This window comes from Dicentrarchus labrax, unplaced genomic scaffold, assembly GCF_905237075.1.
Source record: "Dicentrarchus labrax unplaced genomic scaffold, dlabrax2021, whole genome shotgun sequence".
NCBI lineage: Eukaryota > Metazoa > Chordata > Actinopteri > Moronidae > Dicentrarchus > Dicentrarchus labrax.
The window spans coordinates 6,136,346-6,150,997 of record NW_026136703.1 but is presented as its reverse complement, the minus strand read 5'-3'; the positions used below and the strand labels follow the sequence as shown (position 1 = coordinate 6,150,997).

The following is a 14,652-nucleotide window of genomic DNA, read 5'->3' as shown; positions in this document are numbered from 1 at the left end:
CAGAGCAGTCCAGTCTGGTGCAGTGATACTCAAACACAATCCACCAGGTCTGTCTCATCATTCTTACAGCTGGAGCTATTTTACTCACAGTGCGTGAGTGTGGGCTGTGAAATATAGTGCAATCGAGGTTCACCTGGCCAAGTGAGACTGGCCTTTGTATGTCACATCTATAATGACTGATGGTGATGGCTGGCTGTGATAAGACAGGCCCCACAGGGAGAGTAGTGCTGGTCTTCTTTGGCTTTTATCTACAGTTTAAACTCTTCATGCTCCATTCAGGCTTTGATGAAGAAGTCAGATACACAGTGTAGCCGATATCAGAGTAAAACACTGGGAAAGGATATGAACCAGATATGTTTCCCCTTTGGTGAGCCAGGTAATTATAACCATCATGATAGATATTTCAATAAATGAGGCCACTGTAAACTGATATTTTGGCTAATCATAGTAACAAGTCCACATGTTGCAGATGGTCTGTTAAGCATTGCCAGAGTTTAATTTTCTTGTTTAAACTTTAGTGGAAGCTTTATTCTGTTTTCTTTTTCCAGTGGACCAGGTGCTTTATGATGGCAGTCTCTTGCTACACAATCTAGTTTCTGGACTGAATCCACAATGCAAGAAGCTCACTGTTTCTGTTTGCCTTCTTCACATCACTGATGGACTTTAATTGTGAAGAGTGGTTACTTTGCTGCAGATTGTTTGCAGTAAGAGACGACTTAACTAAAAACCAAGCAACTGGCTCGCATCAAGCACCTGGTTCTTTTTCATGGGTTTAATCCTTGTGTTTTGCACTGTGCGATTATACCAGCAATCTGAGAAGTGTCAAAAGAATCACATATCGACCTTAACAGGGAGATATTCAAGCCTGTCCCTTTATGCACTTTTACTGCTTAAACCTCTTCATTCTTAGAAACCTCCTCATCCTACATATAAAACCACTTCAGGCACTACAGCCTCTTATGAAACCTTACAATCTCTGCAGCGTATGAAACCTTCCAGCCTCTTAAACCTCTGCAACCTCCTCTTCTTCCTCTTCATTATCTCAATCCTCCACATCCTCTGTAGTCTCTTTAACATCTGCAACCTCTTCCTCTTCCTCACTTCACTGAAACTTTCTCATCCTCCTCTGCAACCTGTTGGTCCACAACCTCCTCTTTCATCTCTGTGACTGCAGCAATTTAATACTCTCCAACCGGTCCCTTAGCCCATGAGAGTGCCCTCCGGTCGCCATTTTAAGAAACTCCTCACCTAACTTGTTAATGTAAACTAATTATACACTAAAGCTAGCTGTTGCCTGATCTTGGGATTCTTAAATGTCACTGGCCTCGTCACTGGGTTGGAGGGTGAGAGGAGGAAGGGAACGATGACTGCTGAGGCAATCGCGCTTGTTTGGAAGCACGATAATTGTTGTAATGCAAACGGTTAAACTGCACCACCGGTACTGGTTCGTTGGCCACGATGGAAATAAATGACCATAATTACGTTCAACTGCAAACATCTGTGTACAGAGTGGGGAGAGATCGAGAGAGAGAGAGAGAGACAGAGAGAGAAAGCACAACTCCATTAGCGTAATGCACAGTGAAATTTCACTCACAGTGCAGAAAGTCGTTAAGTGCTCTCCATCTGTCTTTCTGAGTCGAGGAAAATTTCAGCACATTTATTATTTAGAATATCCTGGGCCTACCGTTATTAAGCTCAACTTGCGCGAGCACCTTTTTGACTTTTACTCAGTCATGGCTCATTGAATTAGCCAGGACTAAATGGGCAGTTAAAAAAACGTGTCGAATTCGAGGGACTGACACCTTTAAGCATAGAAGTTGCTGTAGTCCAGTCTCTGATCTGCTTTTGCTGTGGTTCCTCGAGTTCTCTAGCTGCTTGTCCTGAGCTCTATTCATGTGTTAGTGTCAAAAAATTCCTCCCAAATTGCAGTTTGGCACGTTATCCCTCCTGAGTGACACTGCATAATGACTTTGAACTTATGACAAATGCAGAGCTTTGGTACATCTTTTAAAACTTGTCCTTTTGAAAGATGCCTCTTCATTGATTCAGTCTACCTTGTACTGGACAATCTGATGTAAAACACATAATCTATGCAAAGAACCTGATGTTTTACACGTGTAGCAGCTGCAGGACAGCATGCTATGCATTCTTTTGAAATCCTGGCCAGTGCTACAGTGCATCTGCCCAAACAGCCAATGTGAGTCCACTGTCTTTCAGCTGCTGCCAAACAGGATCCTGCCAAGTAAACCAATGTTGCTATGCAGCGTGCAAAAGGAGTTTATCCACCTTCCGGTTTGCATCCCTCAACTTATTAACATTCAGCTGGGGGACTTAAGGGTCTGTGTGATGGATGGATGTCGTTGAGGGGTCTGACAACTGATTAATGCCTTAATTATCTCCAGCGAGGACCTGCCACTCCTCCCGGAGCTGACAGAGTGAGCTGTGTGTGGCCTGACGAGTAACGCCGTGTTCAGGGCTTGCCCACTGCTATCTGCTCAACCAGGGTCACATTCATTTTCTTCCCAAAGAAAAATCTGCACTTTTTGTGCTGAAAAGGTGTACAACGGTGATGAAACAGTGCAGCAGGGTGTTTTGGGATCTCTGCCACTGCAGTAAGCAAGAAAGGCAACTTTTCAGTGTAGGCTCATCATGTGTGGATCCAGTTATGGTTTGGATGAAAAATTTTGTTTGAAATTGAATTGGCAAAGTAATGTGACTCTTAAAAGTTGATTTGCATGTGATCTTGTAATTCTAAAAACTACTGTCATACCTAAAGAAAAATTATATATATTATTTAAATAGTTAAAAACAACTTTTTATTACAAAAGTTCATTAGTATGACATTGTAAGAGCCAAGAATATGTATACAGCTGTCAGTAAAAAAAATACAAAAATCCAAATAAGAACAATGACAATATACATGATTGGATATCAGTGAACAATAGGAATAATAATCAATTTTACACCATTACCAGGGCTGAAGTTTGTATATTCACAGAACACACAAGCTAGGTTTGAGAGGTGTTATTGTACTTTTTGAAGAAGAATTCTGTGATGCTGCATTGTATTATATTGTTAAGTGTTTGTGTTATCCAGACCTTACACTTATATGTAGTGTGGGCACAATAATACTAGCACCTAACAATATAATGCACTTCCCAGACAGCCTTTATGTATAAATTCTCTTCCATTTGAAAAATTAAGGAAAGAGAGAACAGTGCTGTGTTGGGGTGCTCAATCTAGGCAGTAAGGCTGCATTGCTTTTTGGTCTTTTGAGGTGGATAAATATATTTGCCACTGTAACATGGTTAATCATTGTTGAGAATGGCAGCATTATGCTTAAAACAATGTTGTTTTCAACTTTCTGTATGTATTTGTTTTACTTTCCATTACTACATGCAGAATGGCAATACTCATGTCCCAACAGACTACAGAACACACATCCTTCTTAAAATATTCTAAAGAAAAATTCTCTGATTTTAAATGATTGACACCAAAACCACACACTTAATTAATGTTTTAACTTAGTGAAATATTGTAAGCTCTGGTTTTTAGCTACACCTTTTTTGTGAACTTCAGAGCTCAAAGTTCTGCATTAAGTGATTCATCTGATGCCACATCAAAACAATCATCTGATGCCTCTGAAGAGATATAAAGTAAACCATTACAACAGTCAAAATGCTTCTCAGATCATTAGTGATCTGGGTGTGGCCTGAAGTGCAAAGTGCTTGAAAGCTGAAACTTGCAGCAGCAGTTTTCTATGTAATTCAGTATTGGTCATTTCTTTAGGATAAACATTATACAGTATCTCTCTAGCACTCAAACAGACTTAACTATAGTGGCTGTCTCGTAGTTGGCACACACTTGTGTGCGGAAGGCCATTTGAGGGAAATAATCTTTTTGTCTTGTTGTGCTTGGGGCGTCAGTCTCCTAGGGATTTGTGGTTAAATGAGACTGAGAGTGTCTTTATTGCCAACAGAAGGTGTAAATGGGCATTCCTTGTTAGGACAGAAAGACAAAGTCACTTCAATACCATGTAGCAGCAGAATGCCATCAGGTGCACATTTACCTCTCAATGTAGACACATGCACAAACACACACAGCTACATTACATAAATCAAATACATACAGACATGTGGGTTATACGAATTTCAAAGTTACGTGTCTGTTTGACAGATCTGTAGAAGTATTTAGAAACAGCATAATATTCCTTAAAAATAATCTTTTTTAAATGTGTTTATCTCCAGATGGTTTGGAGGCTGAGCTTCTGCTTACCAGGGCACTTCATAGGAGATTGTGTTGTATTTCATCTAAAACAAATTAGAAGTCTTTTGTATGCAATGTGACAGGTGCTGATGCAGTGTGTGTACTGTGTGTGCTTTTTGTTGCAGGTGTGTGACTGGTGCAAACATATTCGCCACACTAAGGAGTACCTGGACTTTGGTGCTGGTGAGCGAAGGCTGCAGTTCTGCAGTGCCAAATGTCTGAACCAATATAAGATGGACATTTTCTACAAGGAGACCCAGGCTGCGCTGCCTGGAGCACTGTGTAACCCAGGACATGGGACTGGTGGGGATGGTAAGCTGGAGTGTGGTGGAGGGGTACAGCTGCTCACTCCTGAATCTTGGGGAACGCCATTAACGGACCTCCGTCGTAAAGCTCCGTCACCAGGGGGGCCTTCCACCACCTCTGCTTTGGCCCCTTCCACTTCCTCTGCCACCTCGCCCTCAGACACTGCTGCCCTCTGCTCCCCATCCTCTTCCTCCTCAAACAAGATCCCCACACCCAGGCCCCACGAGAGCCCCACACTTCCCCCTCCGCCTGTTCCCAGTTTGCACCCACCTGTCGGGGTTCCCTCTGGTAGTCCTCCCATGGTGATGACACCCCGGGGACCCATGCCCCTGCCCCTGTTCATGGAGCATCAAATGATGCAGCATATCCGTCCACCATTTCTTCGTCCCTCTGCCCACCCAGCAGGGCCCAATAGCCCCTTGTCAAACCCTATTATCCCTGGTATTGGTCCACCACCTCCCCCTAGGACCATTGGTCCAGCATCAAGCCCCATGCACAGGCCCCTGCTGTCTCCACATGTCCACCCCTCATCCAATCCAAACCCTGGCATGATGCCTCCCCATCCTGGACTCTCCATGCCGGGCATGCCCCCTTTCCCACCAATCAACATGATGCCCAATGGACGCATTCCTCTGCCCCCAATGATGAACTTTGGCATGCCATCCTTAGCCCCTTTGGTACCCCCACCAACTCTCTTGGTCCCTTACCCTGTCATTGTACCCCTCCCAGTCCCAATTCCTATTCCAATCCCAATTCCCTTCAGTCCCAAAGCTTCCAGGGACCAGCCGGAGAGAAGTGGCTCCGTCCGAAGTGCTCCAGAGTCCTCTGAAGCTTCAGCTTCTAGGCTCCACTCTCCAGGTTCCTCTGGAGGTGACAGAGGGGAGCAGAAAGTAGAGCCCGCTGGTACAGAGCATCTCTCTCCTGTACGCTCTGAGAGAAGCAGGACAGCGTTGGTGGACTTGACTGTGAAGGCAGAGGACAATTCGGGCAACCTGTGTCTAAGCAGCGGCCCCGGACCGATGGATGGAGTGATTGATCTAACGGTGGGCCAGAGGTCATGCCAACAGCAGGTAATTCAGAGGATGCTACCTGGGGTCCAGGTCAAAGTAGAGGCAGAGGCTGACTCAAGATCTCCACCAGCTACTGGGTTGGGGAGGGAAGGGAAGGGTAGTCGTGATGGGGGGGAAGGGGCCCTCTCACATGGCCTCCTCAGTGCTACAGAGCTGGAAGGGGCCCCACTCCCAAGCACACTGGAATCATCAGGCCCACCCTCCAGCAACAGCAGCCCTTCTTGCAATGCAGATCCTCCAGTGAGCCTGCTAAATCCCTGTATCTCCAATCTTACCCCACCACCCTTACCTAGCACAGCACGGACCCAGCCACAACCCCTGCCCCAGCTCCAAACTAGCCCTGCTGCCCCATGTAATGTCATAGTCAATGGTACGGGATGGCATTCGCTTCCCCCTCCTGCCTTTGAGTCTTGCCCTGACCGGATAGGAGACAGCGTTACAGGAGAAGGAGAGGCAGAGGAGCAGCCAGCCAATGGTGAGCTAGAGCGTGAAGCACTGAAAGAGAACAATTGCTCGGTCGGAGATTGGGAGCCGGGGAGGCGGGGCCCAGTGCAAGACGAGATGGCGGACACAGTGGAGGGTAAGCCAGACCCTGACTCCAACTTGGAGGAGGGTGAGCACGCCTATGCCCTGCCACTGCTGTCTACCGGAGGCTGTGTTGTCATCCAGCCTGTGCCAAAGCCCAGCGCTGACAAGACAGCCATCCTGTCCTGCTCCATCAGTGCCCCTGTATCAGCAGCCGGGAGCCCCGAGTTGGAGCCGCCACTGAAGAGGAGGTGTCTGCGAATCCGCAATCAAAACAAATGAGGTGCGTTAACCCCAGTGTGCTACCTCTAACACTTTTATGCAGTTGTGGGCAGTCTGTATTTAAGTATAAATTTACACAGATTTATTCAGTGACATTTTGTAATTCACTGTAGGGTGCCCATCAAATAATCAGTCGGTTTTGATGTTTCAAATGTCTCTCACTCCCCAGTGTGTATCTTTAAATTATTTGAAATTATCGCCTTTACTTCCAAAATGTTCTTTAATCAGTTGTTTACTATTCATACTTGCTCTTATCATCTTAAAATTTGGGAGATTCTGACAACAGTCTTATTTTATGTTTTGTCCAGTGTAGCATGATCATTTTGAAATGGCACAATAAGGCTGATCACTTCATCAGAATTTCACAATGTGATGCTTGATTCAAGGGTAGACGCAGTGTGCCCTCACATAGACAGTTCTGAAGAGGACAAGCATTAACTGAATTATTATCCAAAAAGAATGTCAGAGTTCACGTTCCCCAGCCTTACCTCCGCTGTGATGTATTTGAATGTCACCTGGAGGGGCCCTCCAGAGTACAAGGGTTAATGAACCAGAAGAGACCATGATATGAAGCCCATTTTTGAAAAGATGAAATGATCCATCCTTAAAAGGAGGTGGTTAGTACATCTGGGCATGACAGGGGATATGCCAGGATTTCCCCAAGCATCTTACCCTGAGCATTTAGACACTAAAATTAAACTTGTTAATTGCATTAAAATAACATTTTAAAACTTGATATGAGCTCATCAAATATTATTATAAATGGAAACATACTAGTATACTAATGTGTTCAGTCAAGACATACATTTTCTAGAATTTACACATATATTTCCTCATGAGCCGGCACATTACTCCCATTTTACAGGAAGATGACTTGTTGCTTTACTTTGACTGAGGCAGATTATGTTCACAAGCTTCAGAATATAAATGGGAAGACTTTTGTAACAAAGGATTTATTCAACACATTAATACCAAATTTAATGATGCACTCCTCGAGTTGGTAATTAAATGAAATCGTATTCAAGAGCAATTGAAGGCCAATTCAAGTTGTGGTAACATGAGGCGAGTGCTCTGAATTAGAGTAATTAATAATGACAAAAAATGGAAATCAAGCCCCATGCACCATTAGTATTGCTAAAAGCAGCTGGAATGAATCATAACCTTCACATACTTTAAGATACCAATTTCTGATTATTGATAGAGAGAATGTAAAATCGGTTTGCTTTATCTCACTTTGCCTACTTGTCTGCAATATCATACAGCATGCATTATGAAATATCTAAAACATTATGTAAAATTTACATCACCAGAGAAGCAGACACTGAATATTTCATTCTTTACTTGCCCAGAAGTGTCCTCAAGCTGATTCTGATTGCGTGTACCAAAGAGAGGGATTTACGTGTACAAATTAGGAAGCACTGCTGAAAATTAGAATTTTCTCCAATTTGATCCTCAAGGCTTTTAACATAAAAACTGTTCTTGTGTGGTTCTTTTATGAGCCCTGTTACTCTGATTGTAACACCCCCCTTTTCTCCCACTTACCTTGCAAATAAAGTTGGGGCTGCCTGCTCAACTTCATGCATTGACTTCACAAAAGAACAGCCTTGGGGGAGGAGGGGGTTGCTCGCCCAGTGACTCAGTCTAATTCTCCTCCCGCTTTGTTTCACAGATGGACGCTCTGAGGACCACAGTGCCATCAATGACACTCACTTGTCCACCCCCACCTCCAAATCCCACTCCTCCCAACTACACCACCGCACGCGTGCACACACAAACAATTTTCTCGTCCTCACTCATCGTCCAGTCTACCAGCACCACAAATCGCCTTTGACGACTGATGAGAGTCCAATCAAACATGTTGATGTGTATCATAGTAGAGCGGACAGGACTCCTTTTGTCCGTGTGACAGACACTCTGATGGACTGAACTTCTACAGACTTGATGTCATGGCCAGCAGGATCACTTGATCTTTGAACTGCAGACAGTGTCCCTGCAACAGGAGGACTTTACCCCGCTGCTTCTCTCCTCATTTAGAGACTCTCAGCCCACACTGGCTCTTATAGCTTATCCACTCTCCCCTATCAACCCAAATGCTCCCCGAATTGTCTGTTACTATGGAACACACTATGAGCTGCTGCTGGGACATAGTGAAGGAGCCCCATGGAGAGATTTCCATCCCTCAGTGAAATGCTCCTATTTCGGTCCAACCTAGTGCCACACCACAGGTACAAAATCTCTGCTCCAGTAAGTGTTATTTTTTCTCACAAGGCTTGTCACTAAGGTATAGACTGGTTTCATAATGTTTCGATTGTAGAGCCACAGAGCTGGCAAAAATGGCAGAAATTCTGTTGTATTTTCTTGGCCTTTGCTTGTGCACAACCAGCAAAAATGTACTTGCCAACCTAACGTGTTCTGGGTGATTGTGATGCGTGGTAGCTAAAAAGAAGCACAAGCATGAATACTGTTAATGTAATATGACTGAAGGACAATTTAAAAAGGTATTTCAATCAGAGGCTGCAAAACAGTCCTTGGACATAAAATCACCAATTCTGTTGAGAGTTATTCCGACTTATTCAGTAAACTAAAGGATCAAATGTTCACCAGCAATTAATTTTCCTGTGGCATCCCTTGGTTTGGTCTTAAAGTTCATTGAACCTCAATATTTATTGTTGCATAGAATGAGACAGAATCATGATAATCATTCATTCTACTGAGAGTTTTGCACCCTCGAGAATGCAGAGTATGCTTATACAGTAAGTCGTGCTAGTAACAGTAATGCTGCTGTTTCAAAGCTTACTGCACCTCCAAAAGAACTGGGATGACATGGCAATGTAGAAACTCTGCCAACCTGCAATGGGTACTTGCTACCGCAAGCTAGTTCTAAATCTTTTCGACCGGTGATGTTCCTGTAATGGGTTAGTTTGAGACTGGCTGCACTGAATTTGAAGGGGGCAGAGGGAAGCCAGCTCTTTCATAAATAATTCTGTTGGGACCTTGAGGAAACTTGCTGAAGTAATACTACAGATATATTTCTACAATAAACACACCAAGGAAAAACTCAATTTGGAAATAATTTGAGAAATATTTAAAATGTTGCCTCTTGGTTGTCCACCAATCCTGCCAAGTTGCTTTAATTTTAGTTTTAAGCCAAATTTAAAGCCAGTGTTTTCCTTGATTCAGTGTCATGCTCTGTGTACAGCTTTTTGGGCACTTTAAGTAAATGCAACACAACTGTCACCCATCCAGTTTGATCTGATCTAGTTACACTGCAGCTTAAGCCTGTGAGCTAGGACTCCATCAAACAAAGCCAGCATTTAGTTTACACTCCTATGGAGGAGGTACATTGTACCAGTGCAAGACAAGGTATTATCATATGCCAAAGGCCTCTGGTGTGTTGAAGCAAAACATGTCACCTAGTTTTCAGTGGAAATGGGATTTCAAACTGAAGATTTGACCAGATAATTTATAGTTGCCAAAATAACAAGCACTTATTTAAAAAAAAAAAAAAGGAAGATACAGGACAACAAGTGGATATCAAAAGCAGCATTACTCTGTTGTCTCTCTTTGTGGTTTATTCAATCTATAAAGGCCTATGCCGTGTCACACTGCAAGTAAGGTGAAATACAAATCTGGCTTAAAATTTTAATATGGGATTTAATCATGAGTTACATTAGATGTACATCGCTTTGCAGTCCTATCTCACTGTTTTTCCTGTAGCCTTTGTTTAAGTTAATTCTGTCTTGGTGAGACATTGTGTGATTATTTCTGTGTCCAAATGAGGCCCCACATTTACTCATACACATATTCACACATACCTATAGTACTCATACTCATACTCATGTCACACACACAATTCACATAGTAAATTTAACTGGGTGTACGTGTGTGTGTGTGTGTGTGTGTGTGTGTCAGGCAGGTGCAAGCAGAGAGCCCAGTTGAGATTACAGAGTGTTGACTCAGAGTAAGCAGTGTGCAACTCTATCTGTTGCCTGTTAGTCAGGCATTTAGGCTTAGCTTGCCGCTTGCCAAGGCCCAGCTTTGGTGTCACTTTAAGCATTTCCTTGCCCCTGCTTCATTTCTCTCCAAGCAAAGGCAGTGAAAATGCTCTTTTTAAGCTGCCTGTTCCATCTGCCTGTTGCCAAATTGCATTTGTCCATAGGTAGAGATGTTCCTTTCTGTAATTTTTTCCCAGATATCCATAAACACAGCATTTTTAAAATTACAGTTCATATCAGAAGAATAGAAATGGAAAAAAAAAAGTGAGATTTCCCCATCCAACCGTCAGTTGTCTCATGCAGAATCTTACTAGTGGCAGAACAGAAATCAGGACTGAAGTAACCGAGAAATGGGACACTGTAGTTTCTGTGGCTGTGCTGTCTAAAAATGTGGGAGTCATATAAAACCAGGGCCATGGCTAGGATTTCAGTGGTCATGAGCCCCGCAACACCGCCCTCACCAATTTGACCAGGAAACAAAAAGAATAATCTCAGTTACTTCAGTTTTTTATATATTATTTATTCAGTCAACTGTAAAGTTATTCTTTATGTAAATGTTATTTCTTATCAAACTTTTTATATTTTATATTTATTATTATGTAAAGTCCCCCCTGGTTGCAAAAACATAGAGGAAATGCCCTCAGTATGTTTACTTGTAGCTACAACCCTGTACAAAACTGAGCCACTGATACAGCTCAGGCCAGGCTACAGTTTGCTGTTTGTTAGTGAACCTGCACCACGCAGTTAAAAGAAGGTGGGAGAAGACTGTTCTGTTGGTTTTCAAAATGATCAATGTGTCCTGGTTAGCTTGTTTACTGCTCCAACACTTTTGCATACACTGCAAAAAACAGGAAGACTGACCTTGTAAAAGAAAAGAAAGGAGTCAGTGTTGTTAGTACATGACATGTAGACTAATAAATTTATGTCCTGCTAACAGTGGAGACGAATGATGGCTGTGTGGGCAGATTGCCATAAAATGTACTGAGCACATTGATGTTAATCAGAGGATGAACCCCTTGCTATTTGGACTCTTTATGAGCTTTCCTCTAGCGCCACCCTCAGGACATAATATCAGCTTTGTACATGAAATATCTAAAGCTAATGAATGGCCAGAAAGAAATAGTTCACCTTTTGGCAAATACACTTATTTGCTCTCTTGAGTGAAATTAATAATAAATAATAAAGACTGGAAACGGGGGGGGGGCTAGCCTGGTTCTGTCCAAAGGTAGAAACAAACCTACCGACACCTCTAAGGCTCACTGCACATTAGGCTATATCTTGTCTGTTACCACAGCTAAGCTTGTGTATTTCCCAGATGTCTGTTCTGTACATTTGCTCCCCAGAGGACAAAAGTGAATTGTTTTGGTGACCTTTTCCTGACCCTTCTTCTTGGCTAAGTCTCCAGTCACTTTCTCTACCAGAAATGTTACACTGATTTACAAAGGTGAAGGGGGCTTCATTTTTGATGAGGAACTAACCAAATTCTTTTATCATGTCTGCTTTTTCTCCTGCCTGACACTTTCACACACACATTCAGACACACACAGACAAAACAACATGCATGTTATGTCTGACCCTAATCTGCACCATGTTGTGTTGGCGTTGCAAACGGTATACAGTCCATGTCTGAGGCAGATATTGATGACATGAGAGCCTAACTCTCAAGTGGAAATCCTGGACCACTGAATCAGTCTCGGTGATGGCAAACAGACTTGTGACAAATCTCCAGCATTCCTTTTTTGATGATGGACTACAGGCCTGGTCAGCAGCCTGAATTATGCAATGACAACTAACTCCAACCCTAATATAGACGCGTGGTCCACAGACAAAATAAAACATGACATGACTTCATGTTACTTTTCAAAAACAACAGAGAAGTTGCCTTAACTCTTGCTTGTATAATCTCTACAGTTAAGACAATGATGCTCGCTTGTAAAGAAGACTCCCTTCTTTGTACAAAATGAAATATACCAGAAACAACAACTTTGTTATCTTGCTAGTGTCAATGTATAGATGATCAGCTTTTTCTGTAACTTGTATGAACCCTCACATTTTTGCTAAGAAGAAACCCTCCTCCTAAATTCCTTGTTCCTAAACATCCAATCTGTTCAACGTTTTAACTTGTGGTGGACTGTCAATCTTTTTGTGTACATTTTATAGTATTATTTATTGTTGACAAGATTTGCATTTGCAAATAATAAAAAAAAGTGAAGGTGGTTTGACCTGAGCATTCTATTCCAATGTAAATGCCTGGTGAACAGTGAAAAGCTTTTTTTAATTATTAAAATGGAGAAAACAGTGATATGAGGAGATGATCTTCTGTCTTTTTATTATGACGTTGTAACATGTACATAACATGTGGCCAAAATTGCTTTGGAAAATAATAATTTTTTGTGTTGTAACAGTATTTGTTTTATCCAGTGAATTGCTCATGAAGACAAATAAATAAGAGGCACACACAACCTTGTTTCAGATGGGTCATATCTGCTCATTCTATGTACATGTACACATGAAGGTCGAACAACAGAGTATTAGCTTTATTAGAGATCACATGAAACTGTAAAAACTACCATCTTTGTTTTAGGATATATTTACTGGGACATTTTGACAGGATTCCTCGCTTCATCACATAATTTACAACATGCCAGAATCAGTGGAAACCCATGAATATCACAATTAATAACATGAGAATTGAATGAGGTGTCACGTTGTTAAGTCAAAATTTTCTACAGTAACAAGTTTGATATAAACACAGAGAAAAAAATGTGCAAGGACAAAATGGACAATTCCTGGCAAATGGTACAATTTTTTAATCTCTAATACAATTTACAGTACTCCCTATTTGTTTCCTGTATATGAACTACAGCATTACATACAGCAAAATGGTAACCATTCAATGCGCATGAAAACATTTGATTATAGAGAATTAGTACAGTACAGTATACAGTACAGTAAACGGTTGCACTTCAGGCAAGTATCTGACCTTATCTTAAGAACCCATATCAATGAGCTACAAATTGTCAGCCAATCTGAATAAAGTTTAATATGACAACAGAAACTAGCTCCTAAACAAGACACAGACACAGCACCTACCAGTTAAATACAGTCATGCTAACAGCTCTAAAATGTGATTAATAATTAATGCACAAATGATTACGTGTTCAAACACATTTTAGAATATTGAATCATTCATAACTAGTTAGGCTTTGGTTATACCATTTAAATATTGATGAGGAGGAAGATGACAGGGACTGAAAATAAAAGTGGGTTTAGTAATTACTTTGTATTATTATTAGTACAATAACCAGCCAACCAGTAATGCCAATTACATAATGATTTAGGCTATAAATTGGTTGATATATGTGACTAATAAAATGTCAGAAATAATTGGTAATATAGTGACATTTGAATATTATTTCAGAAATAAACCCACTTTTAGTGAAGCAACAAACTGTTTTTAAGAAATCCATCTGCTTTGACTGCTCTAACTTGTTATGGCGTACAGTTGGAAGGCTATATCTGAATTTTAGGTCACAGCTCTGCAGATGAGAAATGTGGATTTAATGGTCTCTAGCTCCATCTTATGGCTCCTGAAAGTATCGGCCCATTCCTTAGTAGAAAGGTAATGGGAAAAGGCTTAATTTCCTCATTTGGGAGATATAAACAAGAAGTGGACACAATTTAATGAACACACAGTAAAATGCATCGATACAACAGCTGTGTGGAAAAAACCTTGTCAGTCAAAGATTATGTTGAGTTGATTCATTTATATTTTACCACCCTGTGTGCATATATGGAAGACACAAAATAACATGAACACATTCCAACATAGAGAATATATTATATAAAATGAAATAAGTTGAAGATTATTATTCTATTATTAACGTACTGACAATATAATGTTTTAATAAAAAACAAAACAAATCAGACTTTGCCTGAGATAAAACAGGACTTATTTTAGTCATTGTTTCTGTATACTAATAATACATTGTTATTAGCATTAACAATAGTTATTTTTGTCATTATTGCATTATTTCTTTATTCTTCTGCAGTAGTCCTTATATTATTCAAAATAATAATAATACATCAGCCTTTTCCACTGAAGACATTTTGACATGTCACCGTAGGAAAAGCACAGCTGTAGTAATTAAGTTATTAATAACTCCTGTGCTTTTCCTACAATGACAACAATTGATTTTGTGGAAAAG

General features: G+C 41.3%; 1 protein-coding gene across 4 annotated transcripts in view; it reads left to right on the top strand.

Moving 5' to 3' along the window:
• sobpa (sine oculis binding protein homolog (Drosophila) a) overlaps positions 1–12,906 on the top strand; it is a 44,193-nt gene extending 31,287 nt beyond the window's left edge. For all 4 annotated transcript variants that reach the window (XM_051392171.1, XM_051392153.1, XM_051392162.1 and 1 more), the window contains 2 exons: positions 4,392–6,450; positions 8,119–12,906. In XM_051392171.1, the coding sequence (XP_051248131.1) occupies positions 4,392–6,449 (2,058 nt within the window). In that variant the 3' untranslated portion in view covers position 6,450; positions 8,119–12,906. The remainder of the gene's footprint in view (positions 1–4,391; positions 6,451–8,118) is intronic.
• The last annotated feature ends 1,746 nt before the right edge of the window (positions 12,907–14,652 follow it).